This window comes from Lolium perenne, chromosome 3 (assembly GCF_019359855.2).
Source record: "Lolium perenne isolate Kyuss_39 chromosome 3, Kyuss_2.0, whole genome shotgun sequence".
In the NCBI taxonomy this organism is placed as follows: Eukaryota; Viridiplantae; Streptophyta; class Magnoliopsida; order Poales; family Poaceae; genus Lolium; species Lolium perenne.
In genome coordinates, this window is record NC_067246.2 from 349963045 (window position 1) to 349988952 (window position 25908).

The 25908-nt window shown below is 45.4% G+C and overlaps 1 protein-coding gene across 1 annotated transcript in view; it reads left to right on the top strand.

Annotated features, from left to right (window-relative positions):
• LOC127346188 (uncharacterized) overlaps nt 1-22544 on the top strand; it is a 42077-nt gene extending 19533 nt beyond the window's left edge. Inside the window, exons 4-10 of the mRNA XM_051372738.1 lie at nt 10331-10791; nt 11040-11126; nt 11271-11363; nt 11458-11511; nt 11606-11718; nt 12142-12202; nt 22118-22544. Of these exons, the coding sequence (XP_051228698.1) occupies nt 10331-10791; nt 11040-11126; nt 11271-11363; nt 11458-11511; nt 11606-11718; nt 12142-12202; nt 22118-22119 (871 nt within the window). The 3' untranslated portion in view covers nt 22120-22544. The remainder of the gene's footprint in view (nt 1-10330; nt 10792-11039; nt 11127-11270; nt 11364-11457; nt 11512-11605; nt 11719-12141; nt 12203-22117) is intronic.
• Nucleotides 22545-25908: the final 3364 nt, after the last annotated feature.

Here is a 25908-nt window from a genome sequence, read left to right on the forward strand (position 1 = left end):
TGCTGATTTTTTTTTTACTGGCCGATTTTTCTATCGGCCCCCAACATTTCACTGCACACATGTTCATCTGCACATGTTCGCCTCACATGTTCACCTGATTAGGTGCCCCCCGAGCCGAATCTGTCAGGGAACTGCAGATATCGGCTCTGTAATTTAACCAAGGCATCGTATTTGCACGTCGACTCCGGTAGGCCCAATGTTGATTTTTCCTAACTCATCAGCCGACGTAAAACCGCTGCCCAGTAGATTCCAAGCAGAACATGTGGTGAGGATAATTTTGGCCGATTGCTAGAATCGGCCTCCATATTGATCGAAGCGCTCAATGAAGGTTTTGTAATTTTCCTTCATATATCTTTGGGGCCGATCCCAAGGATCGGCCTCGCCACGTTTGCTCATTGGTTCGTTCTTGCTACACGGTCAGGCCAGTGGATAAGACCAGCCTAACCCTGCCCTTCGTCACGTCGATGCGCTCGCAGTCGTCCAAATTGATACCTGAGAGTGGCTCTTGGCCTGCTGCTTCCCAAGCATTCATGCCAGCCGTTGAAATCTCGGCTGAGTCATCGGCCTGGATGACCTCTACCTCATCTCCGTCCCACTGTATTACGCATTGGTGCATCGTGGAGGGAATGCAACAGTTGGCGTGGATCCAATCTCTTCCTAGCAGAACAGCATAGGTGCTCTTGCTATCGCTTTATGAAGAACGTCGTAGGGATAGTTTTCCTTCCTACGGTCAGATCCACGTTCAGAACACCTTGTGCGTCAGACGCTTGGCCGTTGAAATCGCTCAATGTCACGTTGGTCTTGATCAGATCCGAGCTAGATCGTCCCAACCGACGTAGCATAGAGTATGGCATAATGTTGACTGCCGCTCCGGTGTCCACCAGCATCTTATTGACAGGCCTCCCATCGATATAACCTCGCAAGTACAGGGCCTTCAGATGTCTGTAACTTCTTTCTCGTGGCTTCTCAAAGATAACCGGCCGTGGGCCGCAGTCAAGTTGTGCCACAGGTGCCTCGTCTAACCCCGGGGTGCTGAACTCCGAAGGAAGGATGAACACCATGTTTGTGCCAGCCGATGTTTCATCATCGGCTTTCCTTTGCTTGGGGCGCCACACCATTTTTTGTGGTCGACCCTCTTCATCCAGGGTTCGCTGAATTTTCGCGGCCAGATCAGGCCGCGCCTTTCTTAGCGTGTGCAGGTATAACCTTTCGGCTTCCTCCAAGCCGCGCAATCGCTGAACCCTACGCTTTTGGGAACGGCTGAGTCCATCAGGACACCATCTTGGCCGGTGGTACCTGTCTTCTTCTTCTTCCTCGTCTTCCAAATCCTCGAGATCTTCCATCCGAGGGGACTCAGCGTGTTTGCTTCGAGGTGGGAGAGGCCCTAAGCGTTGGAACACGGACGCGTTAGCTGCCTCCTTCTTCTTCTGGTTACATTCTGGGCAATTGCCGATTGTAGGCAATCGGCTCATTCCTGAATCCCAGCAGTGTCTGAAGAAGGGGCAGTCCCAGTTCCTATCCTCGTCGTCCTGCTCCCTCGACTTTTCCTTGGCATGGCGCTCGTACTCCTCCTCATCGCGATCATGCCGACGATGTCTCCTGGCGTCCCTAGCCAAACGGTCTCTATCATCATCGTCGCTGGATCGTCGGCGTTGGCTATATTGACTCACATACTTATTGAGGAGGTGATCAGAGAGGGGTCGCTGATATCTTATGTTCTTCACTTCTCCCTCTGTGACGTAGCGCTTGCCATCGTGACGGAGCCGATCGCGTGGAGCGGCCTCCTCTGTGTCCTTGCTACGAGAGCAGCTGCCCTCGTCTCCATCCTTGCCAGAGTGGTGCCCAGGTCCTACCATGTTGATGCTGAACGAGGATCCTGGCTGGCAACCTTCAGGGTAAGTGCACTCCACCATGTTAACGGCGGGGAAGGGGTGGGTGTCGACCTTCATGGCGTACTGGTTGAAAATCAGACGTCCTTGTTCTATCGCCATTTGGATCTGCTGACGCCACACCCTGCAGTCGTTGGTGGCATGGGAGACCGAGTTATGCCATTTGCAGTATGGCTTTCCGTTCAGCTCCTGTACCGTGGGGATTTTGAGGCCTTCGGGTATCTTCAACTGCTTCTCCTTGAGTAAGAGGTCGAAGATTTGCTCAGTTTTGGTCACGTCAAAATCGAACCCTCTGGGCGGACCTGGTGGCTTTACCCATTTGCCGGACACGGGGGTTGCCCCCCGAGTCCATTCAGCCACTGCTACCTCTTGATCTCCCGCAGAGCCTTCGTCTTCATCTGCCTCAACCAGGACTACCGCACGCTTGAATTTGTCCTGGTACAAGTCCGGGTGGCGCTGTTCATATGCTGACAGTTTCTGAACCATGTGCGCCAGTGAAGGGTAGTCTGCTTGGGAGGCCATATCCTTGATTTGTGAGGCAAGGCCCACCACTGCCAACTCGACTGCTTCTTTTTCAGTCACACGAGCCGAATAACATCGGTTCCTCAGATTTCTGAAGCGCTGGATGTATTCTGACACTGTTTCTCCACGCTTCTGACGTATTTGAGCTAGATCGGCAATGCCGGCCTCGGAAGCTTCTGAGTGAAACTGCATATGGAACTGTTCTTCCAACTGCTTCCAAGTCCGGATCGAGTCCGGTGGCAACGAAGTGTACCACCCGAAAGCCGATCCCGTGAGGGACTGTGCGAAGAACCTCACGCGTAGTGGATCCGACGCTGAGGCCGTTCCTAGCTGTGCCAAATATCGGCTCACATGCTCGATGGAGCTGGAACCATCTGATCCACTGAATTTGGAGAAATCAGGGAGCCGATATTTGGGTGGTAGCGGGACCAATTCGTACTCATCGGGGTACGGCTTGGAATAGCCGATTGTCCTCCTTTTCGGTACCATGCCGAACTGGTCTCTCAGGATCGTACTGATTTGATCCGCGGTGCTGGCTGCGGGAGTCGAACTCTGAAGATTCGCCGGGGTGGCGTACTTAGCCAGCCATGCTTGCTTTTCCAGCTCTGAGCCAACTGCAGGAGCTGAGCTCTGGAGGTTCATCGGGGTGGCATATTTAGCTAGCCACATCTGCTTCTCAAGATCTGTCGCTGACGTTCCTCCTGCTTTTTGAGAAGTCCCTGCTGTCGCGGCCTGGTTTGTGAGTGCCCAGTTACCGCAGTCTGGCACATATGTGCACATGTACCCGTGAGGGATCTCCTTAGGCGCCTCATGCAAGAATTGGCAGTCGCTAGGGTCACCACCGATCTTGTAGACGACGAATGCCGGTGAATTCGGCACTTCTGGTGCTGCCAACGCAAATGGCAGCGGTGGACAGGACTGGAGTGGCATCTCTCCCTGGTATGTCCCGAGAGCTGGTCCTGACGGAGAGTACTGGTGTCTCATGATCTCCTGGATCACCCGGAGAGCGACACGCTCCAAAGTGTTCACCAGGTTCTCAGAGTGGCGGTGCAGCGAGTGAGCCACCATGTAGTTAATCTCCTGACGCAGGGACCTGGTGCGTTCTTCTGACGGGGCGGACAGGTCTATCCCATCGAGCGCACCATCAGGCGAGAACCCCTTCCACCTGATGCCATGTAAACGGGTTCTGTGAAAAGAGCCGATGAGGTCGGCCTCGAGGATAGCTTTGACCTCGTCATACTTCTTCTTGAGCTCGTCGGTCAGATCCTCGTATGTGACTGGGGTGCCGTCCGCCATCTCAGATGTAGATGGCGATGTGGTTGACGTCGAAGATTGTCCCACCGGGCGTGCCAGAATGTGCTGCGGTCAGAAACACACCGGCGAGCAGCGACGGGCAACACAGTAGAGCCGGGAACAACTTAGGGCTGCGGCTGGCCCTGGTCCCTCCGAGCGACGGCCCGCAAAGCCTCCGGCACGCACGTCCGATGCTGGTGCAAGGGCGTGCCACCTGATCTATACCTGGTCAGGAAGGTGATGGAGATGCCTCGCTTAGTTTCCTGCATGGCATACACGTAAACATTAAATACGAGCCTCGATCGGCTCTCAGGTTATCCTGTGAATCGGCTCAAGGAGCCGATCCACCCATGATTCGTACGAGGTGTACGAATATATGGTGGTCCTGCTTGATCAAGATAAAGCTAAAACGATCTACGGTGATTTAGGGTTTTCACCGCATAATCGGATCATCCTACTCACGATTGGGCCTCGCGGTCACGTACGGTGATCGTAAGCCGATCCTAGACAAGGCCTAAAAACCAACACGAGGTTGATCCCCGGAACATCCTATCTAGGGCTAGCAAACTACACCCTACGCGTCGCTGGATCCTCCAACCCTTTGTAAGGCCTAACTATTGCAGATATTAAACTAATCCTTGAAGAACAAGGAGCAACCGTAATGGATCGGATCTACTAAATAATGATCAAGCGGGGTGCCGCCCCTACACCTAAGATAGGTGTAAGGGCGGCTAGATGTATAAGGGTTGCACTACGACAGCATATGATACGAAGAACAATGCTAACCCTAACACATCTAAGATAACTACGTTGCTCGCCATCAAAAAGGCTTCAGTACGAGCAACGCATGGTAACGAATAAACTTGTACTGCCTAGATCGCAAGATGCGATCTAGGCAGCATGATGCTTACCCGGAAGAAACCCTCGAGACGAAGGAGTTGGCGATGCGCCTAGATTGATTTGTGTTGAACGATGGTTGTTGTTTATTTCATAAACCCTAGATACATATTTATAGTCCAGGGGACTTTCTAACGTGGGAATAATCCCCACCGTGCACGAGACAAACTCTACCTAACCGACACGTATCCTACTATATTACAGATACACGGGCCAACTAGCCCAAACTTTGCATAATAGGCCGTTTCACGTGTTTCTTCCTTGTATATTCTTCAAATCCATCTTGATCGCGGCCCACCTCTGACTCGGTCAAATTCTGGTGATAACAGTGACCTCATCCCTCTTCCGCTTATTCGTCGGAGAAACAGCAGAGGGGAGGGAACGAGTAGACGTGGTAGCCTCAGAATCAACTTCTCTTTCAGAGGAAGCCGCGGATTTGTGAGAACCCGCGACTTCGCTCTCAGGACGAGAAGTACCCTGGTTTTCGTCGGCAACGATGGTTCGTTCTTCAACTTCCTCGCCTTCAGGAAGAGGGGGAAGGGAAGATAAAACTTGATGTTTCTACAAAGAAGACAACATATATCGACAATAAGTTATACTGGGGAGTCAGCAAAAAAGAAGACGACAAATGTTCAAAATAGCAGTCGACAAAATAGCAGTAAGGACAATGGTAATTTACCTTGGGGAGGGCGTTGGTGCCGCTATACGGCTCCACGCGACAGGCGGATGGAACGGCATCTTTCTTGCTAAGCGATGAGATTCTTCGAACAAGCTTCTCCAAGTCCTTCACTGCAAGATCTTTGGAGAGCCGGTCGACATCTTCCTCGCCAGCGTACATCTAGAGAGGATTCTTGCGAGCCTGCAGAGGCTGCACCCTAATCTGAAGGAAATACGCCGTAATTTGGATACCCGACAGCTCCTTGCCACGGGTATTTTGGAGCTCCCGGATACGGGACATCAGAGCCTCTGTCGCCTTTTTCTCTTCTTTGGTGGCTTCTGCGTCCCAGGAGCGGCGGCAAAGAATTTCGGCACCTCCATCGAAGGGGGCGATGTTATACTCCAACGAGTCAGGGCATTCCTCGTGGACGTAGAACCATTTTTTCTGCCACCCTTGGACGGAGTCGGGAAATTTGATGTCAGGGCGCACGCAAATAACAACACCGCCTATGTTGTAGGCGATGTTGTGGGAGCCATTGCGGCGGAGACAGAAGATGCGCTTCCACAGAGCCCAATTGGGATGGACTCCGAGGAAGCACTCGCAAAGTGTGATAAAAATGGAAACATGAAGGATGGAGTTGGGAGTCAGCTGATGAAGCTGCAACCCATACACAAAAAGCAAACCACAGAGGAAATCATGGATGGGAGCAGAAAGGCCGCGGATAAGATGGTCAACGAAGCTAACCCGGTATTCCATAGGGGGCGTCGGGTAGCTCTCCTCGCTGGGGAAGCGTAGCGCCTCTTTTTTCTTTATCAACCCAAGCTTCTTCATTAGGTTGATGTCTTGATTGGAAATCTTGGATCTTTCCCACTCTGAGGTTCCCAGATCCTGCGCCGCCATCTTGGATTCAGGTGTGCTGTGCCTCGTGAGCCTTGCGCGTGGTGGCATAAAGAGTGGCGCTAGCGGCAGAGGAGCAATGCGGGAGTACTGGAGCTCTGGTGTTTGCAATGAAGGATTTTGGGGGAAAGCAGGGATGCGGCGCAGCGAAGGGGAGAACAGAGGAGGAAGATGACACTTTATAGGCAGCTTGCGAATCGACGCACCGTTGGATGGAGCAGTAATGAAGTTGATGGGTTACACGTGGCTTAAGGGGTAAAGTTGTATTTTCACAAGAACGGAACTGGACAGGCGCTACAGCGCGCGTGCCAGAAAAAGTGGAGAAGGTGTGCCCCCACGTGCGCAACGTGTCAAACTGCCGCAGATTTTGGGTCCACCAGTCAGTGACAGGACAGAGTTCGTGTTTTTCAGATATAGAGGTCGTGGCTAACGTCAGCATTGATGTCACTTTGACAGCTGAAATTTTCGACAGTAATGATACAAAGATCGGTCAAAGAACACAAGTGATGATAATTTCGAGAGCCTTTGGTCAAATACAAGTTTTTGATCAAATGCTCGGGGGCTACTTTTGAAAAAAGGAAATTTCGGGTATGACAAAATAGAAATGGCGAGAGCCTATGATCAAATGCAAGCATTTGTCCATAGCCTCGGGGGCTACTCCCATCGGGAGCGCTGGTCGCGCACCCGAGATAAACAAAAACTCAAGAAAAGATGACAATATAGCGACATAAGGCGTTAAAGTGTTGAGCCTACAACCAAGTACAAGTCCTTGGCTGTAGTCTCGGGGGCTACTCCCATCGGGAACGCTGTTCGCGTGGCCGATAAAATTATAAAAAGTATAATGAGCATATTTCGAGTTATACAAATAACTCTCCATCTACTCCCATCGGGAGGGCAAGATAAGTCATCCGTTGACTCGAATAAATGTGTTATTACAACAGCCGAAAAAGCACTCGACAATATATTCTCAGAGCGCCTCTGTCGCAAATAAACTCTGAATGCCGCAGAACTTTGCGAAGGTAAGTCCCCGGATCCGTCCTGAGCGGCGTGGCACCATCTCTGACGATGGTTCACTACTTTTTTCCGTATCAACAGATACGAAGAAAAATCCTAACGGACGCGTTAGGTACCCGATAAAACATGACTGGAACTCGGCATATGGTAAGACCTTAAGCGGCGCATGTCGAAGTTACGCCAGTATCCCGAGATCATGTCCCGGGACGTGATCTTGAAGTAGGTTTTTGCGGATTGCCACTAGAGAAGTTAACTAGTAGCTGATCCGTCAGATGAACTAGCCCAAATCACCATTATCCATGTACAATATATGATCATTCATTTAAAGATATATGATGACTCGAAGAAGTTGTATGATTAAAAAGTTAGAGATTTTCCCTGATTCTTCGATTCAAGCAAAATCTCGGGGGCTACTGACATAGGCATCCCTAATGGACCTGCCGAAGATGGTACCCCGGTTTACTGAAGGCCCACAAGTCGAAGAGTATGAAGTTCGGAAGACCAATTAGTTGTTAAGGAAAGATAGAGTTGTATTAGGAAGGCAAAGATTTGTAACTTTACGGGTTGAACTCGGAGAGTCTCCCGGAATCTGTAAACTTGTGTAATACGAAATCCACGGCTCCGCCTCCTATATAAGGGGGAGCCGAGGACAAAGAGAGGATCGAATCCATTGTCAACATAACCCTAGTTTCTTAATCGTCGAGTACTTTTCGGCTGAAACCCTCGAGGGGCCCTCTACTTCCAACTAAACCCTAGTCTACAATTTGTAGGCATTGATAAGTTAATCCCTTGTCAGCGAGAGTCGAAGTAGAGCGTTGAGTTGACATAGACGGAGTCGACGAGAGGCGGCCACAACCACGTGGATAAGCGAGAGACGACATAGACGAAGTCGACGAGAGGCGGCCACAACCGCATGGAGAAGCCGTGAGAGTCAATGTAGAGCGGCAAGTCGACATAGACGGAGTCGAAGTAAAGTGGCCACAACCGCGTGGAGAAGCCGCGAGAGTCGACGTAAAGCGGTGAGTTGATGGAGACTCGGTAGAGCGGCATGCGGACACCAACATGGGAGGTGACAAAACAGGCAGCAAGGACCGTGGAGGAGCACCAAGCAAGGACGGAAGGTGCATAGAGGATGAGGGATGGTCACCATGGCAAGAAACGGGACAACCTCGAAGAGAATTAGCAAAGAAAAACGACAGTTTTTGGACTTCTTTTTACTTACAGTTCAACCCCATGGAGAAAACTGGGAGTGCAGAGGCGCGATCGGGTTGGCCGTGTAAGCAGCAGCCTGGAGGCCAGAGGCGTGGCCGCTGAAGGGCGGAGGGGCTGGAGCGGAGGAGGACGGCCGACGATGGAGGGGTGACCACTGGAGGGCCCTTTGGCGAGAGTTGGGACAACACCGGTGGCTGCAACACCAGTTTGCGGGACCACGTGCGTTCCCGCGCGCCGCCGCTTGAGGAAGCTTGCGGACGTGACTAGGCTCGCGACGTACGCGGGGGTGGAGGGGGTGGTTGGGGTGGTGGGAGCTCCGGTGGCTACATGAGAGGGGGCGGGGCCTGCGAGCTAGCTCCGGCGGCCGGGCGGGGTCGATTCGAGACTCATGCCGGCGAGATCGGATGATGGCGGCGTAGAGGATGGTGAGGGCGCGTAGATCGGCGGTGGCGGGGTGAAAGTTCCGTCGCGCACAAACTAAGGTTTTCATTCGGGTTGCGTTTGGTTCGCTCATTCGACCTCTACAAATACAGACGGAGTTGGGGTTTCGGTCTCGGACCGGATTTTTTTTCGGTTTTGACTTTCGACTAGTATACGGTCGTTGATCTGCGCCGCTTTTCGAACCGAACCCCTAAACTACCGGTTATTATTCAGTTTTGGGATGTTTACTGACTCTGTTAGAGATGCTCTTATCACCATAACTGTCAGATGGTACAAGGTTGTCACAGTACTTTCATACTTTTTTTCTTTTCAAAATAGGGTATCTCAGCCTCCGCACATGCATGCGGCCGCTTTTATTTAATAGAATAAGTCTTACAAACGAAGATCTAAAAAATTATTAAAAACACGGATCACAAAGATTCTCAATAAAAATGAGCCACCGAAATAAAAGGTAGTAACACGAAGCGCCTTTGCATCAACATGTAAGACGACGGTCAGCATCCATTGTAACACCATCCAGGTCCATTGTAAAAATCCCGTGCTACCGTCACCAATTGGTCGTACCTAGTATCCATAGCTAGACGGTTGTCCTCCAATTGCAGATTGGACCAGATGTGAATCCAGTGGGTAGTCAAAGAAATCACTTGCAAAATGATGGGAAACTTTTTTTTTGTTAAAAGATACAATCCCTACATGCTTCCATATATCGCCCATAAAACAGCACAAACACCAACTCTAATTTGTGGTTTCTTCTTTTTGGAAATACCATTCAACCAATTCCCAAACAAATTTATAATATTTAAAGGAGGGGGTGTATTAATACTACCTGCCATACATGCTGATATCGTAGTACTTTCGATGCTTTGTACTACCTGTGTCCATTTTTAAATGTCAAAATTTTCTCTAAATTCGAATGTATCTAGACACTTTTTAGGCATAGATACATTCAAATTTAAACGAACCACTAGACATCTATTAACGGACGGAGGGAGTACTATAAATGATACAAACAAACAAAATGAACACAGAGAATCTGTACTTTCTTACGTGGAAATTATAGAAGTGTATTTACTTCTGTTGTGCAATTCGTGGAAATTCAACAACTGCTCATGCTCTACAACTGAGGGACTAGCACTGGATATGTAGACAGCAGAGTAAAACCTGAAATTTAACCCAAATTATTTTGTTTTTGTTGATGTCCTTTCTCAATCAGTCTTCTCCCTGCAGAAGCTTCTTCAGCCTAGCTAATTATCTTATGACGTAGTCTAAGCTGTTACAGTAGTGCCACTACCACCCACTATAGGAAGTGGGGCCTGTCAGAAGTGAAACATAGTGCACAATATGTGACTAAGCTATTTTTATGCACTTATCTACTTGCATATAAAGAGTAAACGTTGCGCACAAGATGAGCCACAGCTTTGTAACTTAGGTCTTACTTATGTACAATGTATCTCTGTTGCTCCCTTCTTTCAGAATTTAACGTATCTGTTGTTATGTGTTGGTGCAGATCGCAGCTAAGCCAATCAACAAATTTTCGACTAGTAATCGAAAATAGCATAATCACACCTATTTACAAAAACGAAACTGTACAGACCGAAGGTGGTGGAGGTCACATAAGAGTTATCATGTATGATGGTGGTAATCCAATTGCACCTGACCACCCTCTTGCTTCAGCTAAAGTTGACCTAGTTGTCATTGAAGGACGGTTCAATGAACCTAAGCGAGATTCTTGGTCTAAAGAAGAGTTTGAGAAAAGCATAATAAAACCGCGAGACGGAATGGTAAGGCTAGTGAAAAATGGTACATTCAATCTGATTGATGGGAGTCATGATCATCCAGGTACCATTATTATGGATAATTCGCAAAAAAAGGAAGTTAAGCTTGGAGTAATGATCGCAATGCATACAGAAGAAAGAGTTCTTGAAGGAGTATCAAATCCTTTCAAAGTGCAGGAAGGCAAGACAAAACGTAATGGTCATTTCTTTGAATATTCTATCAGCTAGTTTAATCTCCGTATTAAAACATGATATGCAATACGGAGTAGGTTATATTTTATTTTTGTTACTCCCTCCAAATTTGAACTAAACTCCCGACACTTCTAATGGATTGGAGGGGGTACTTGATTTTCTTGAAACCGAGGGTACGGTGAAACCTTTTGTCATTGTTCTCCTTTATCTTATTTACACTACTTCAACCGCAAATTGTTTTCCTCTCAGGCTCAAAAGAGAAGGGTAAAAAACTTTGTCCTCCAGCTCCAACTCGAAACATGGCACAACCAACCAGCACCCAGACAACACAAAATGGTAAATTGTAGACATTGGTGTTTATTTCTCTGTTTCCCCACTGAAGCTATGATTTACATCAATATCAGTGGTTTACTTCTGCCTTTGTCTTCCTTTATCTTGTTAACATTTGTTTATGTGCAAATGGCTTCTTTTCACATTCAGGGCAAGCCCTAAACAGCAATGGTCAATATTTTTATCAACAAACTCCAACCCAACACTTGGGGCAGTCAACCAGCGTGTACTCAATGCACCATGGTAAATGCTATATGTCAAATGCTATATGTCAATGTTTACTTTTCTGGTTTCCCCTAGAGTAATTGAAACTGACTGGTTTTTGGCTCGACAACAGACGGAGTTTACCATTGGCGACAAGCTAGCACTCAAAACCAATTGCAGGCAGTAGGTAACAAGTTGGTGCTTGAAGCCTCCATTACCACCAAATGAATGGATGATTACAGATGATAATACTTCGTATTCACTTTCATTATATTGTACAGTTAATCCACATTTATCTGCCCACGGACAAGACCAGGACACTAGTTTTCCTTATGGAAGTTCTGAACTTGCACATCAGCATCCTTTAGAGGAAGATTGGTTGAGTTCTATTCAGGTAACTGTGATTTGCATTGACGTATTACTATTCTGTACAGTAAGACTTTGGGTTCGTAGTCTAACAAAAGTATGTATCATTGTCCTGTAGCCCAGTTACCATCGTTTTCATATAAATAAAGGGTGTGTGATCATTAGGGATAACGGACAATTATGCCCATACTTTTCTACAGCACATTATGGCGTTGCCAAACACATGTAATTGTTTTGAATTTGGTTTTGTTTGGACATTACCATTTTTCTAGGTCTTCGTTAGCAGTTTCACCTGCCTTGGTTATTAAAATGATTATATAATCAAATGCAGTCACTTATGTTGCAATAACCCACATAAAATTTGACATGTTATTGAATTCCATAAATGGCTTATTTTATAACATAGGAGATTGTAAATTCTCGTTTTACATCTTTTGTTTACTTTGCTCAGCCGTCTTTCAACCCCGAAGATGTACCCTATTCAAATGCCGATACACAGGTGGTATTGACTTGTAAGTGCAAACTAGAGGCAAATACCTTTTGCATTAAACTTAATAATCATTCTTATAGCTTATGCATGTCACACTACATAATTTTGGACTTATATGCTTTTTGTGCAAAATATTTAACACAATTCATTGTAACATTAATATGTTTATTTAATAGGTTTATTTGTATTCTTAATTTGTACATGAGTAAGTTTACCCTATACCTTACTCAGTTCCTGAATTTGCATTCATTCTCGCAATTACCTTTTATCTTTGACAAATTTTACGGTATCTTTTACTACTCATGGGAGAGGAAGAGGAATGAAATCAACCTAACTGCTCAGATTAAGACGTCGAGATTAGGCCAACTGGCCTAGGAGGCATAATTATCAGCAAAAAACTGTCTAGCCACTGGCCAAGCAACCTGCAACGAACTCCGTGTGATAAAAAAAAAGCAATTCATGAACTCGTAGGAGAGCATCGCGATCGCTTCCACGTCTCCCTAGAACACCGCTGCTAAATCCACCGAGCACGTCACTTCCGTTGATGCTGCTGCATCCACCTTGTATATATGTAGCCACTGCCCACATGCACGACCACGCCGCTGCCACCTCGACCTTGCACTTCGCCTCCATCGGCGCTGGACGAATGATACCACCGCTTCCACCTCCAAAGCGGCCACCTTGCCTCCTCCATAAATAAGTTCCAATCCGTGGATGCTGCACGACGCTTCTGAACCCCCTCTTTGCTCTCCAAATCTTCCTGGACACAACCGTCGCCGATGGCACCCCACACGAAGCCATGTTCGCGATTAGGGTTTACTCCGAGGTGCGTAATTTTTGAAAATGGTTTTCTGAGTATGTGTAGATAAGTTTTTGAAGCAACTACTCCCCAATATCCATATTTGTTTTGATGTATTCATTTGAGTCATCCTTTTTTTCGAAATGGGGCAGCACAACCTTTGCATCAATTGATGCATTTTTTCGAAAAGGGGTACGGCTCTTTATTAATTTATTAAGAATTCGAGTTACATAACCATTACAAATCACGGATCACTTATAGTCTCAATATGGATAAGCCAAATGAAAATGATAAAGAGGACAAGGCACCAGAAGTTCTTCATGTAAGTTGCCTCTCAAAACGCCAGCCGCACCGGCTGTATAAATCTTGTGCTACTGTCGTCAAACAATTACACCCAGTATCCATGTCCTGGTGCACATCCTCCGGCTGGAGATAGGACCATACATGGATTCAGTGGGTAACCAAAGGGACAATCTGCAGAAAAATGGGAAACTTTTTATTGTTAAAGATAAAATCATTTCGTACATTCCATATTGCCCATAAGAGAGCGCACACACCCACTCTAATGTGTTTTTTATTTTATTTTTTGATACACCATTTAGCTAGCTACCAAATAAGTTTTTGATATTAGTAGGTGGCGGAATGTTGAAATCCATGTAAATCATTATCCAAAGAATCTTCGAAAATGGGCAAGAAATAAAGAGATGTTGAATTGTCTCATCTTGATCAAAAAACAACATTTAGAGCACCCCTGCTAGTTATTTTTTCATGGTTATCCTTAGTGAGTATAACTTTTTTTTATGAAGGAACCACATAAAAATTATGATTTTAAGTGGAAATTTGATCTTCCATATATATTTCTTAAAGTACTTAGAAGGATCTTGAAGTAAATCAAGATACATAGGTTGAACCGAAAATAATCCAGAATAAGTGAGTCCCCAGCAAAACAACGTCCTCGCTATCAGAAAGTTGAAACCTCATAAGCCGCAAACAAGATGAACCCATCTATTAATTTATATTCCAAAAGAACCCGTCTAAAATCTATGTTTAAAGGGGTCACTCATTCAAGACATGAGCAACAGTGACATTTGAATGACTCACCATGCGATACAAAAGAAGGATATTGATCACAAAGAGGCTTATCGTATCTTCCCAAAACCTTTTATTTTGTACATTACCCACTACCATCAATCATCTCTCAAAGAAATCATCCTTTACCCCCATTAAACCCTTCCAAAACGGTAAATCCATAGGTTTTGCTGAAACCTTAGAAAGTGTTTTGTCCTTTAGATACTTATTATATAATAATTCCGGCCAAAAACCTTCTTCACTCATAAGTTTGAAAAGCCACTTACTAAGAAAACTTTTATTCTTTAATTTAAGAACATCGATGACCAGGCCTCCCTGGCCCCTGGGCCTATAAAAGATGTCTCATTTCGCCAACCTATATTTTTTTATGACCATCACTTTGCCAGAAAAAGCGAGATCTAAAAAAATTGAATCTTTTTCTAATCCTAACTGGAACCTCAAGAAATGAGAGCATAAACATCGGCAAACTAGTGAGGATAGAATTAATTAGAGTTAATCGGTCGACATAGGACAACATCTTACCCGTCCAGCAGCTAAGCTTATTTTCAATTCTATCCTCCACAGGTTTCTACTCCCCATTTTCCAGTCTCCTATATATAGTGTATTGGAATCCCCGGATATCTAAATGGAGAAGATCCAACATCACACCCAAAAAGAGTTTTATAATCCGCCTCGACCTCCTTGTCCCTCCCAAAACAAAAAAAAATCACTCGTGTCAAAGTTTATTTTGAGACCGGATAATTTTTCAAAAATGCATAGAACCAATTTCATATTGAGGGCTTTGTCTAGATCGTGCTCCGTAAAAAGAATAGTGTCAGCAGCGTACTAAAAAATAGAGATCCCACCATTAACTAAATGGGGAATCAAACCGCCGACCTAACCATCCTCTTTAGCTTTATATACCATGATTTGAAGCATATCAACGACAATATTAAAAGAATAGGAGATAACGGGTCTCCATGGGGCAATCCATTCTTGGTCTGAAAATAATGACCTATGCCGTCGTTCACTCTAATACCGACACCCACTTTTTCTAATATATCGTTGAACCCAGTCACACCAAGTAGGATCAATACGCTTCATGCACATTGCTTGATGTAAAAATGCCCAATTAACTTTATCATATGCTTTTTTGAAGTCTATTTGATGTAGGACCAATCTAATTTCTTCGTGTGAAGCTCATGAATTGTCTCATGTAAAATTGCCACCCCCTCTAATATATGTATCCCGGGCATGAACGCGGTTTGTGTTGGTTGAGCAACATTCTCTCCAATTCTGGTAACATGATTCGTCCCCACCTTTGTGAAGACTTTGAAAGGAATATTAAGGAGGCAAATGGGGCGGTATTGCTGAATTTGAATTGCATTCTCCCTTTAAGGCAAAAGGATTATAGTTCCAAAATTCATGTGAAATAAGGGTAACTCGCCATTCTGGAAACTAATGAACATGGCCATTAAGACTTGTTTTGTAACCTCCCTGATAGAATTCAGCAGGAAATCCATTAGGACCCGGGGCTTTGTTTTTTTTTTCATATGCGAGATAGCCTCAAAAACTTCAGTCTCCGAAAACGTAGCAGCTAATATTGTGTTTTCTTCGGTAGAAATCTGAGCGATATCTTGAGTCATATTTTCGTCCATAACACAATGATTAGCAATGGGCGGCCCAAGTAAGGTTTTGTAATAATAAGAGATGTAGTTTTTTAGATTCTCTTGGCCAATAATCGTTCCATCATCTTGTTCTAGTTGGAAAATATTTTTATTTATATGTTTGTAATTTGCAATGAGGTGAAAATATTTTATATTTTCACCACCTTCTTGAACACGCTTAACTTTAGCCCGTTGTGTCCATTTAGACTTCTCATACCAACCCAACTTAGCAATAGCATCCTGGGCTTCCATAAGGGCCTACGCTCATCCTCATCTAAAGGAATAGACTCGGCCTTACAGTCAAGGGTATCAATGATACTAAGGAGACGTTTTTTTTTCAATTTTACAAGAACCACTAAGGTTTTTCGCCCAGCCCCTCAAAAACTGTTTGAGGTGCCTAATGTTATATTTCCATACCTCCATCGGAATGCTACCAGAATGAAAATATGTCCATTACTTGGTCATCTGAGTGAAACCGGCATGTTTAAGCCAGGCTAATTCGAAAGAAAAATGAAAGTTGTTCCCCTTAAAAACTTGATCATCCGAATATTGATGAGACCCTGACCATGTGAGTGCTCTAACTGACAAGGGATTTTTTTGTTCCACGACACACTAGCTAGAATCTTGTCTAACTACTCATATGTCGGGATTGTATGACGGTTAGCCCGTATGAATTTCTTTCGGAGAGAGCTTTCTCTCTCAAATCAAGACTCAATAATTGCATTAAACAGAAAAGGCCACCGTGTGTTGGATTTGTCATTATTTTCTCCTCTTTACGACGGATAATATTAAATCTCCCCCTACCAAAATTTGAAGGGAATCTTCCTCACATATTATAACCAGTTCAGCAATAAACTTAGGTTTTTGTGCATCTTGAGCCGCACCATAGACGGCCACTAGGGCCCAGCGAAGATGATCATCTTTGGATTCCATGCAAAATTTAACACACCTCTCTCCAGCCACTAACTTTTGGACCGTCGAGGAGGCTGAATTAAATCCAACCAGAATGCCCCCACATCTCCCAATAGAGGGAAGATAATACCACTCGTCTTGACCCCCTGAGATATTATTCAAGGAATGTGCCAAAAAGTTGTCTCGGCCCGCTTCTAAGACAGCGAAAAAAACGAGCTTATGTTCAAAAATTGGCTCATGAATAAAACAATGTTTTACTGGATCCTTAAACTCATCACTGTTTCAAAAGCTTCCTTTCGTTTAGCTATTCAATTTATTTGAGGATTTTTTTTGCTTAAACGTATGCTTCTGCGTACCCATTTAGGTACTACGTTTTCTCTTCTAACCCTTTTTTGTGGCGTCCCCGAGCGGCACCGCACCTGTATGTGTGGCGTCCGCGGGAGCGGTGCCACAGATCCTGTCGTACATGGCGCGGTCGACACTGCGCGCCATTGACCAGCCGACATGGCATGGTTGTGTGGCGCCGCTCCCACGGGCGCCACACATTGAATGTGTGACGCTGCTCGGAAGGGTGCCACACATCCACTTATGTGTGGCGGCACGAGCCATTCCAGCCCAACCAGGGCTCATTTCATGCTCAGCTTCTTCCTCCTCCGACGACCAGGCACTCCACCTCTCTCCCCCACCCAAATCTCTCTCAAATCTTGGTGGATTTCGTTGGAGTTATTCATGGAGTTCATTTCCAACACGTTCCTTAATGTAATATCCTTCGATCCCCTTCTTTTCATCCAATGCATTGATGGATTTGGTTAGATCTAGATGTGAAACCATAGGTGTGAAACCCTAACTTGATTTGGCAAGTCAAGTCAATTTTTTAGGAATGTTAGGGTTTGTTGAAGTAGGACAAGTGTTAGTGGCAGGTTGTATGGGTAGAAACCCTAGCTTGATTTGTTTTGACTATGGCTAACTATTGAACACATGTATGTATGTGTTGTTCACATTATGCTAGGGATGGAAAGCTTACAAGACATTGGAGAACAAGTTTGCACGGTGTATTGAATAGAACTGTGGCCAAAGTAAGCTTTTCCAATTCGACCTTACCTATGGAGCGCGCGATTCGTGTCTTGCCACATTTAGGTGGGCATTCCCGAAACAATCCAAACTGTCTCCTCACACGGTGCGGCATGTGGTATTCAACCGCTCACATGCATATGAGTAGGCACCGCATACGCCATAAACCAGCCTCCGCTAAGCACTGCGGGTTGATGTCTTTCGAATAGCTTGGTGCACTACATCTTGCAGCGAGTCATAAGGGAACATCTCCACAAAATCTGAGATCTCATCATTCAGTCCATGCAAAAAAAATTCCGTCTTTGCTTCTTCACTCTCTTGGGTTCTAGTACGAATCAGCAACACCTCCATCTCCTTATAGTACTCCTCCACGGTGCGAGAACCTTGTGTCAGGCCTGCAATCTTTTATGTAGTTGCCTCTCATAATATGAAGGGACAAAACGGTGTCTCATGATTCTCTTCATCACAGTCCAGCTGCGAACATATTCATGGCCCGATGCAAATCGATCTTCTTGCAGCTGATTCCACCAAGTGAGTGCATAACCAGAGAACTCCATAACAGCAAGATCAACTCTCTTTGCTTTAGAAAATCCATGAACACGAAAAATCTGATCGCACCTTTTCTACCACTCAATATATGCATCCGGAACCTCCTTCCCTGTGAATGATGGAATGTTCAACTTCACCTTTGCAAGGCTATCATGATCTTCTCTCTCACGACGGTCACAGGCACGACCATTGCGACCAAAAGCAACAGCTCGGTGAGGTGGGGAGTGTGGTTCATAATTTCCCACACCATCATACTCGTCTCCATGGTCTGAAAAGTCATCAATGTACATATCATCACCATTATGTGCAGCTCGTTGTCGGTGAGCAGCAGCAAACCCACGGGATCCATAGTCTCGCCCGTGAGCTCCTCTTCCATGACGCCCACCCACATGAGGTGCATCATCTTCACCACGCTGTCGTTCAGCCCCAGCAACAGGGGCACCTGCAGCTCGTTCATGGTCATAGGAGAGGTTGTTGTTGGCGTTCTGCCCATTGTTGCCGACCAACGAGGCAGTAGGGAGATGTTGATGTCGAGCCCCATTGCATCAATCTGTGCATCAATCTGTGCATCCATCTCAGCACGAGTCACCAAAACATAGCCTTCCATATTGTTTTCGCCATGCACGCTTGAGTTGGATCCTGTCATATTAGAACTCACAAAGGGGTGAAGAAATATGTGTATATATGTGGAACTCTCAACTCACCTCTTTCTTACCCAAATTCTAATGTTCCTCGGCGGTGTGTGGCACTGGTTTTTTGGAAGTGGACAAGCGATTGAAAAGGAAGAGACTAGCAGTTTTATGGTGGATTTTGGTGGGGGAAACAAAGAGGGATTAGTGCTGAGATCCAATAGATGCTAAGATATACATAATAAGAAAACTTTGGTAACTTTGCACCATGTTTTTCCTGCAACACTTGCCTCTATGACCTCTGAAATTTTCTCACCAAACTGAAACTAATTGAAAACTTTTCAGCACTACTTTTTCTCTCTCCTTTTTTTTCTTCTCTCTTTTTTTTTGTCTCTTTTTTTCTCTCTAAACAACAGGTCTGAAACACAAGATCAAGATAAGCAGACATTCAAAATTATTTGGAGCAAACACAAGATACGAAGAACACAAAGAAGAAAACACAAGACTAGATCTCAGCACAAGGAAGGTCTAGGAACTTTTTTGGTGGATTTTTTTCTTTGGATTTGGATCTAGAACAGGGAAGAAAATAACATCAAGTGATAGATCTAAGCTACTAGAAGTCAGATCTGAAGATATGATGGACAAACAAAGATTCGATGGAGAAAAACAAGGGGAAAAACAGATTCTACCGTGTCAACAAAAGCTCTGATACCACATGATATGCGACTTTGGGAAAGAGGTGCTTGATGATTAGGCCCGATCTTCACGCAGTAGGATAGAGGATAGAAATAAGATAACTAGCTGCAAGCAGCCAAAAACAAAAATAACAGATTATGATCGGGCGGAGAGGATGCCAATCGTAGCCTGCAATCCGAACAATCGCCTATCCATAATCCGCGAACTAGCCCACACAGCCACGCTAAGTCGTGGAGCACGAACTAGGTGCAATCCGCAAGGGAGTCACGAACTCTAATCCACACAACCACGCTCAAGTCGTGGAGCACAAATTAAGTGCAAATCCGCGTGGAATCACGAGAATAAGGGTAGCAAGGTCTCTCCAACTTAGGAGGAGCTTTATCTTTGTTCTGAATATGAAGTGGCTAAAAGTCCCCCAAAAGAGAAAGCACTAGGGTATTTTATACTAAGGGAAACCCCCGGTTAGGTATGGAAAGAGGTGAGGTAAATAACCAGCTTGAGGGTGAAAAATGTTCTGAAAGGATAGTCAACTTGAGGGGTTATTGCCAGGCTTCTCGGGAATTCGCGAACTTTAACAGCCTGGACATCTTCCACGAAAATAGCCATAACTTTGACTCCAGAACTCGAAATAATGTGAGACTTTTTTTGTTGGAAAGATAATTTGATGGAGCTTCTTTTGGTATAGTCCACTGGCCCGTCTCTCAAGTATATGGCGTTTCCATGACGAAAGTTTAGAGGAAAAACTGGTGGTAGTAGATTTCTTCGAGACTTGTGTTGATGTCTTGAAACTTGTTGTTGGTAACTTTGTTCTTCATTATTATGGACAACCTTCAACCTTCTTCCTGAATACAAACAGTAACAAAGTGGATGAAAGCATATTCATCTCATTAAGGTAGGTATTACAAGATAAACTTAGGTTAGCGTTCACCTGATCGCTTATTTGTTTTGCGCGACTTCTTGTGATAGGTCTATTGATGTTTTGTGCGTTGTTGATGGCTGGGATGTCCTCATCATGCCTCCTCCTCCCCGTCGGCCTTGAGCTCCTCCTGAACCTCGAGCTCCGATGGCCACGCCTCGAGGTCCTCCTCGGCCTCGAACTCCGACGACCACGCCGCCTAGCTCCTCCTCAGCCTCGAGGTTCGACGAGGATGCCGACACGCCGACGACCACGCTGCCAACACGCTGCCTCGAGCTCCTCCTCGGCCTCAAGATTCAGATCTGTGCAACTAGGACTCGATTGCTTTCATGTTTTCGTAGGAGGCTGCTTGTAAAAGGGCCCTCGCGAGGTTTTTTTTTTGTTTCCCGGAAAATTACTGTCAGTGCAAGAGGTAGGTGGGCCGGGATAACTCGTGTTACCGCCGGCGCACTGGCAGGTGCGCCGGCAGTAGCTCGTTACCACCGGCCCGTTCCCACTGTTAGCAAATAAACCGCGACGAGTTCGTCCGTCGCTGTGTCGTGGCGGTGTGCGAGTTAGTGCTCGTATTCGAGTCCGCCGCGTAGGATAGGTTGTTGGCGAGAGTAGCGGGTGCTCGTGTCCAGTCCGTTGGGAGGCAGCCGCGTCATGCGCGTGTGGCGCGTTGTGCACGCGGCTGAACCATGCGGATCGAGCGGCAAAGCGATCTGGGCAGCGTACGTGCGTGCATGCGCGAGCAGGGTGGAGATCGTGTGTGCATGCCCCCTGTGCTATGCCTATGTATAAAAAGCCTGTACGATCGTTGTTGTAAGTAGACTGGTAAGAGCCAGCTGAATAAAAGGAAGAGTAGGGTGGTGGAGCGCCCGCGGCGGCGTTCGTGCGCCGGCCGTGTCTTTCTTCTTCTACCTCTGTCCGTGAGCTGCGAGTGAAAGGGAAGAAGAGGGTGCAGCCTCGGGCTGCACCAACACCCACTGACGGGCGCTGGTGCGCCGGCAATAGACGTTTTCCTAGTAGTGTGTGGCTCAAAGAACTAGTATATGTTATGTAGATTGGGCATGTAGCATACAAGGTAGACATTTTATACTCTTCCATTATTTAACATTTTTTAGCGTCATAATCAAGAATGCACTGAACATAACAGAGACAAAATTTGACATGATATATATGAGATTAAACTTCTCTTTTGTGTTTGTTTGACATATTTATTCAGCTTTGTCTAATGAAAGTGTGCCCCTGACTCTGCATTTTGCTTTGACAACAGAGAATGATCATGTATAGTATTGTACAGTGTAATTGTATTATGTGCAAATGTTGAGAATCCCTACCTGTGAGCGCACATTTCTCCAGTAGCTTTTCTCTGTGAAACGTTTCCATTCTAAACCTGTAAGTAATTCCTGAAGAAATGCAGAAACTTGACAAACTAGTCAAATAAAGGGTCTAAATACTTACATTTTAATCTGCCCAGAAATTTGAAGGTGATGGCATGTGCTTAAATTTTGAAGGGGCACCTTGAAAAAAAAAATACTTTTGTGCTGTGAAATACTTAAATTTTGAAGGTGATGTGCCGTGTGCTGAAGTGCCGTCAGTACCGTTCTACATGAAACTGAAATTTTGAAACTTTCTCCTGATGCAGAGGAGCAGAAGATGTTTCTATCAAGTGGCGCACAGCCGGAGACTGTCGGAAGGCGATGGAAGGGACGCTCACATCGACCCCGTGCGAGCATGACATATTGATTTCAATTGGAAAAATATTAACAATGTAAATTATCTTATAAGTATGAGCATGAGCACTCTTATGAACTTGTGATGACCATTTTCTAGTCCAGTGATTGGCAGATTGATGGTAGTGTACTTTTAATTGAATTACACTCAGAGTTATCGTTGTTCAAGATTTTAGTGCAAATCTGATAGTAGGCAGTCCGGTAGTATCCATTAGAAGTATGAAAATCGTAGTGGTGGTTCTTAACTACTTGTAAATAAATCAGTGATTTCCGCTTGGGTTGTGATGCCTGGATGATGTCCAGGAGGATACATATCTGGATAAGCATCTGCAGCTTGCATGGACCAGTCAGTCATGGGAAAATATAATGATCCCTCCGATCCATATTAACTACCGCATACTTATTATGGATCGGATGGAGTATTGTTTCTCACCTAACATTTTGTTTTCGCTGCGCAATTTAGTATTGAGAGACTGACATGTGCAATCCCAGCAAGAACCATAGAGTACAGCCACTATTTTCTTTCCTCTCTACACTATATTCTTCTATATGAACGCCTAAAACAATGTCCATGTGGAGTATGCATTTGCATTCAGAACTTCAGATGCTTGGCTGCTGTTTGTCCAGTGATTGGCTGCTGTTTGTCCTTCAGCTGAGCAGCTGGTACAAGAACTACTAGCTGATTTTGTTAGTCACGTTTGGCGGTTCCAGTGCCGATTGCTGCTGATGATGATCGCAAAAAAAAGATTGCTGCTGATGATGATAGCGGCCCTCCTTCAGTCTCTGCAGCCTAGCCAGCACACATTCTCCATCACATCCAAGAGAAATCGGCACACAACAGATATCGGCAATATATCATCAAGTGCCCCCAACTCCCTGTTATAAAAAGGCATATCATTCTGCAATTGTAACATCCAAGTGTTGGTTCTAACTTCTTGGGCTTTAGTATTTTTATTACAGTAAAAAAATTGTATGATACAAACATTACAATGCTGCATGTCTGCATAGTAGGAATCATTATTCGAGCTACATACAAGACTAGCATTAACTGGAAAAGCATAGAGTATGTCTTATATTTGCATGTATCTTCTTCAAGCCTCTTGCCATGTGATATGTCATGAGCTATGTGCTCTTGCACACCTGCGGGAGCATCCCCACCTAAGTTGCCCATGGTTCACCTTGCATCCTGCGATGATCCGGCATATCACTACATGTTATGGCACACAAGGTACTGACATAACACTTCGTGAAGTACCATTTCATAAATATTAGATTACTCAGATTTGTATAATAGAAATATTAGAGGTCTTTATTTTAGACACTTAATATTACAAGCGACAAATGCACAACAACTTCGAGTTCCTCTTCAGTCCAAACAAACTAGATTGGCGACTCTAGTTTTGACTCCAAATAACTTAAGAACAACTGAAATAAGTAAACTAAGTACCATGACGACTCATGCAACTTTAATCTATAGAGTTTGGTGTTGCTCAACTAACTAACTTAGGCGGCTCATCTACTACTCTCTCTCGTCGTAGAATTCTTCAGTTTTGTAGGAAATTAGGTAGTTGACGCCTTCGACTCCTCTAGACATGTCAGTTTCCTCATATCAAACCTCGTCAACGCCTTCAGTTTCTTCATTGGCCTCCCCGTTGGTATTCTTATAGTCTAAGCATGGGATTCAAAGGAAAGGTGGGTACGAGCGTACTCAACAAGTGCAATTTAATAGAATAGGTGTTTGATGCACTATCTATAGCCGTGGATCAAAAAAAGCCCTAGGCCATTGCAGGTTTTGCCAATCATTTCTTTAAAAGGTTGCTTTTATTCTGAAAAAATTATGTCTATCAACCTTCGCAAGTTGATTAGAACTTCATGGAGCTTCTTTCCTTCCATGTTCGTAGTTCCTTCCCACAACAAGCAGTGAACAACCACAATTTATACACTCTGCAGAGTTCGTTATTTTACCCACAAGAGAACTTAGCTTTGTTGCACAATCGTGTGTACTTTCTCGTCCATACTCTTTTTAGTATGGGGCCCAGTCTAAGTTCTAGAACAATCAATGTCCTTCTTCATGATCCCGCATACCCACCCTTTTGTGAAAGCTGACAATCCCCCTGGTCGTGTACCCAGTTGACGCCTGGCCTACAATAGGTGCTTCACAATCCTTCATACACCACCAATACAGTGGGAACTTTATAGGTCCCACCCTCATACTTCTCCCAGCAGAACTACAATAGTTGCAGTACGGCGTATCCGTTGATATGCGAAAGAAAGAAGATATAGCTAACTTTCTTGTCTCATTCCAGATCTTATGGTTAACACGAGTATAAGATGCAAGAATCACTAGATAAAATTTTAATCCTATCTGAATACTTTTCTAGTTGCAATGGAACCTCCACCATCAATTTAAACCATGGTTCCATCTCCCACCACATAGTCATATTCATAATTGTAAAAGTAATACTTTGTTTTTTATTACAGGAATGATACATATAGTGAAATGGTATGTAGGGCGACTAGAGTGGTTGAGTAGGAGATAATTCCAAGTTTTAATCTTTTTCAATTTTTAGGGAGTCTGCAACAAAGTAAATGTGATCAATTGTAAGATAGATGAGCCTAAAAACAACAGAAAACGTGTGGGCCAAAAAAAAACATAAGATAACACCTGAGGCGGATTTTTTGCATGGTACCTGTCGTTGCCTAATCGACGGTACCTCGGAGGAGGGATCCTCACGAGGGGGAGAAGAAGTAGGGGCCATAGGGCGGAGTGCACAAGGGACGGTGGTACGCGAGTTACCCAGCTTCGGAACACCTGCACGATGGCAGGGCCTACTGCTGCTTGTCTGGAATTATCTGGGCGCTTTCGCGTTGTTACAATGAGTTGTGGTTCTGCCTCTAGGGCTCCCGGGATCCGGCTTATATAGGCGCACGGATCTAGGGTTTACATGGAGAGTCCTAGCCGGAATACAAGTTGCCTAACTATGGTACAATGTCTTGCCGTGTACGTCAAGGATCCGCCTTCCTCCAAGTACGTGCTGGATCCGGATACTTCATGGGCTGTCATGGATCCGGCCTCCTTCGTAGGTCGGTTGAGATCCGGCTTCCTGTTCCTGGGCTGGACTTCATCCTTCATGATCTACAGCAACTGGGCCGCCCGATGGGCCACATGCCTTACCACCAACTATGGGCCACCCGGGCTTGCCGGATCTAGGCCATGCCGTTGATATACCCATAAAGTATACCCACAACAGTAGCCCCCGAAGTTCTCCGAGATTCATCATTCCTCCGACTTCATTCAGCTCGGATCCGAAGAGAATCTTGAAGAGCTTCAAAACTTTTACTTGATTCCGGGTTCATTCACTCGAAAGTCCTTCATCTTCAGATTGGGTATGGCAACGGAGATTCCGCCTTTCCCACGCACAACCCCCTTATTTCCCGCGCTAAATTTTCGCAGATGCAAATCTTTAGCCGGAATTTTCGGGAGTGCATGGTTAAGTTACCTCCACGTCGTTTTACCGCACTTGACCTAAAACACGTGTCGTCCATCCAACGGTGTGACCGTTCCGTTTCCACCATCGGATCCGAATCCCGAATCTCCGCGTGTGGCCTATAAATACCCCGCGGCTCGGTAATTCTTCATTCTTTCACCTTTCCTCACCACTTCATCTTCCTCCTCGCGCCGCGCCGTGATGTCTACTTCCCC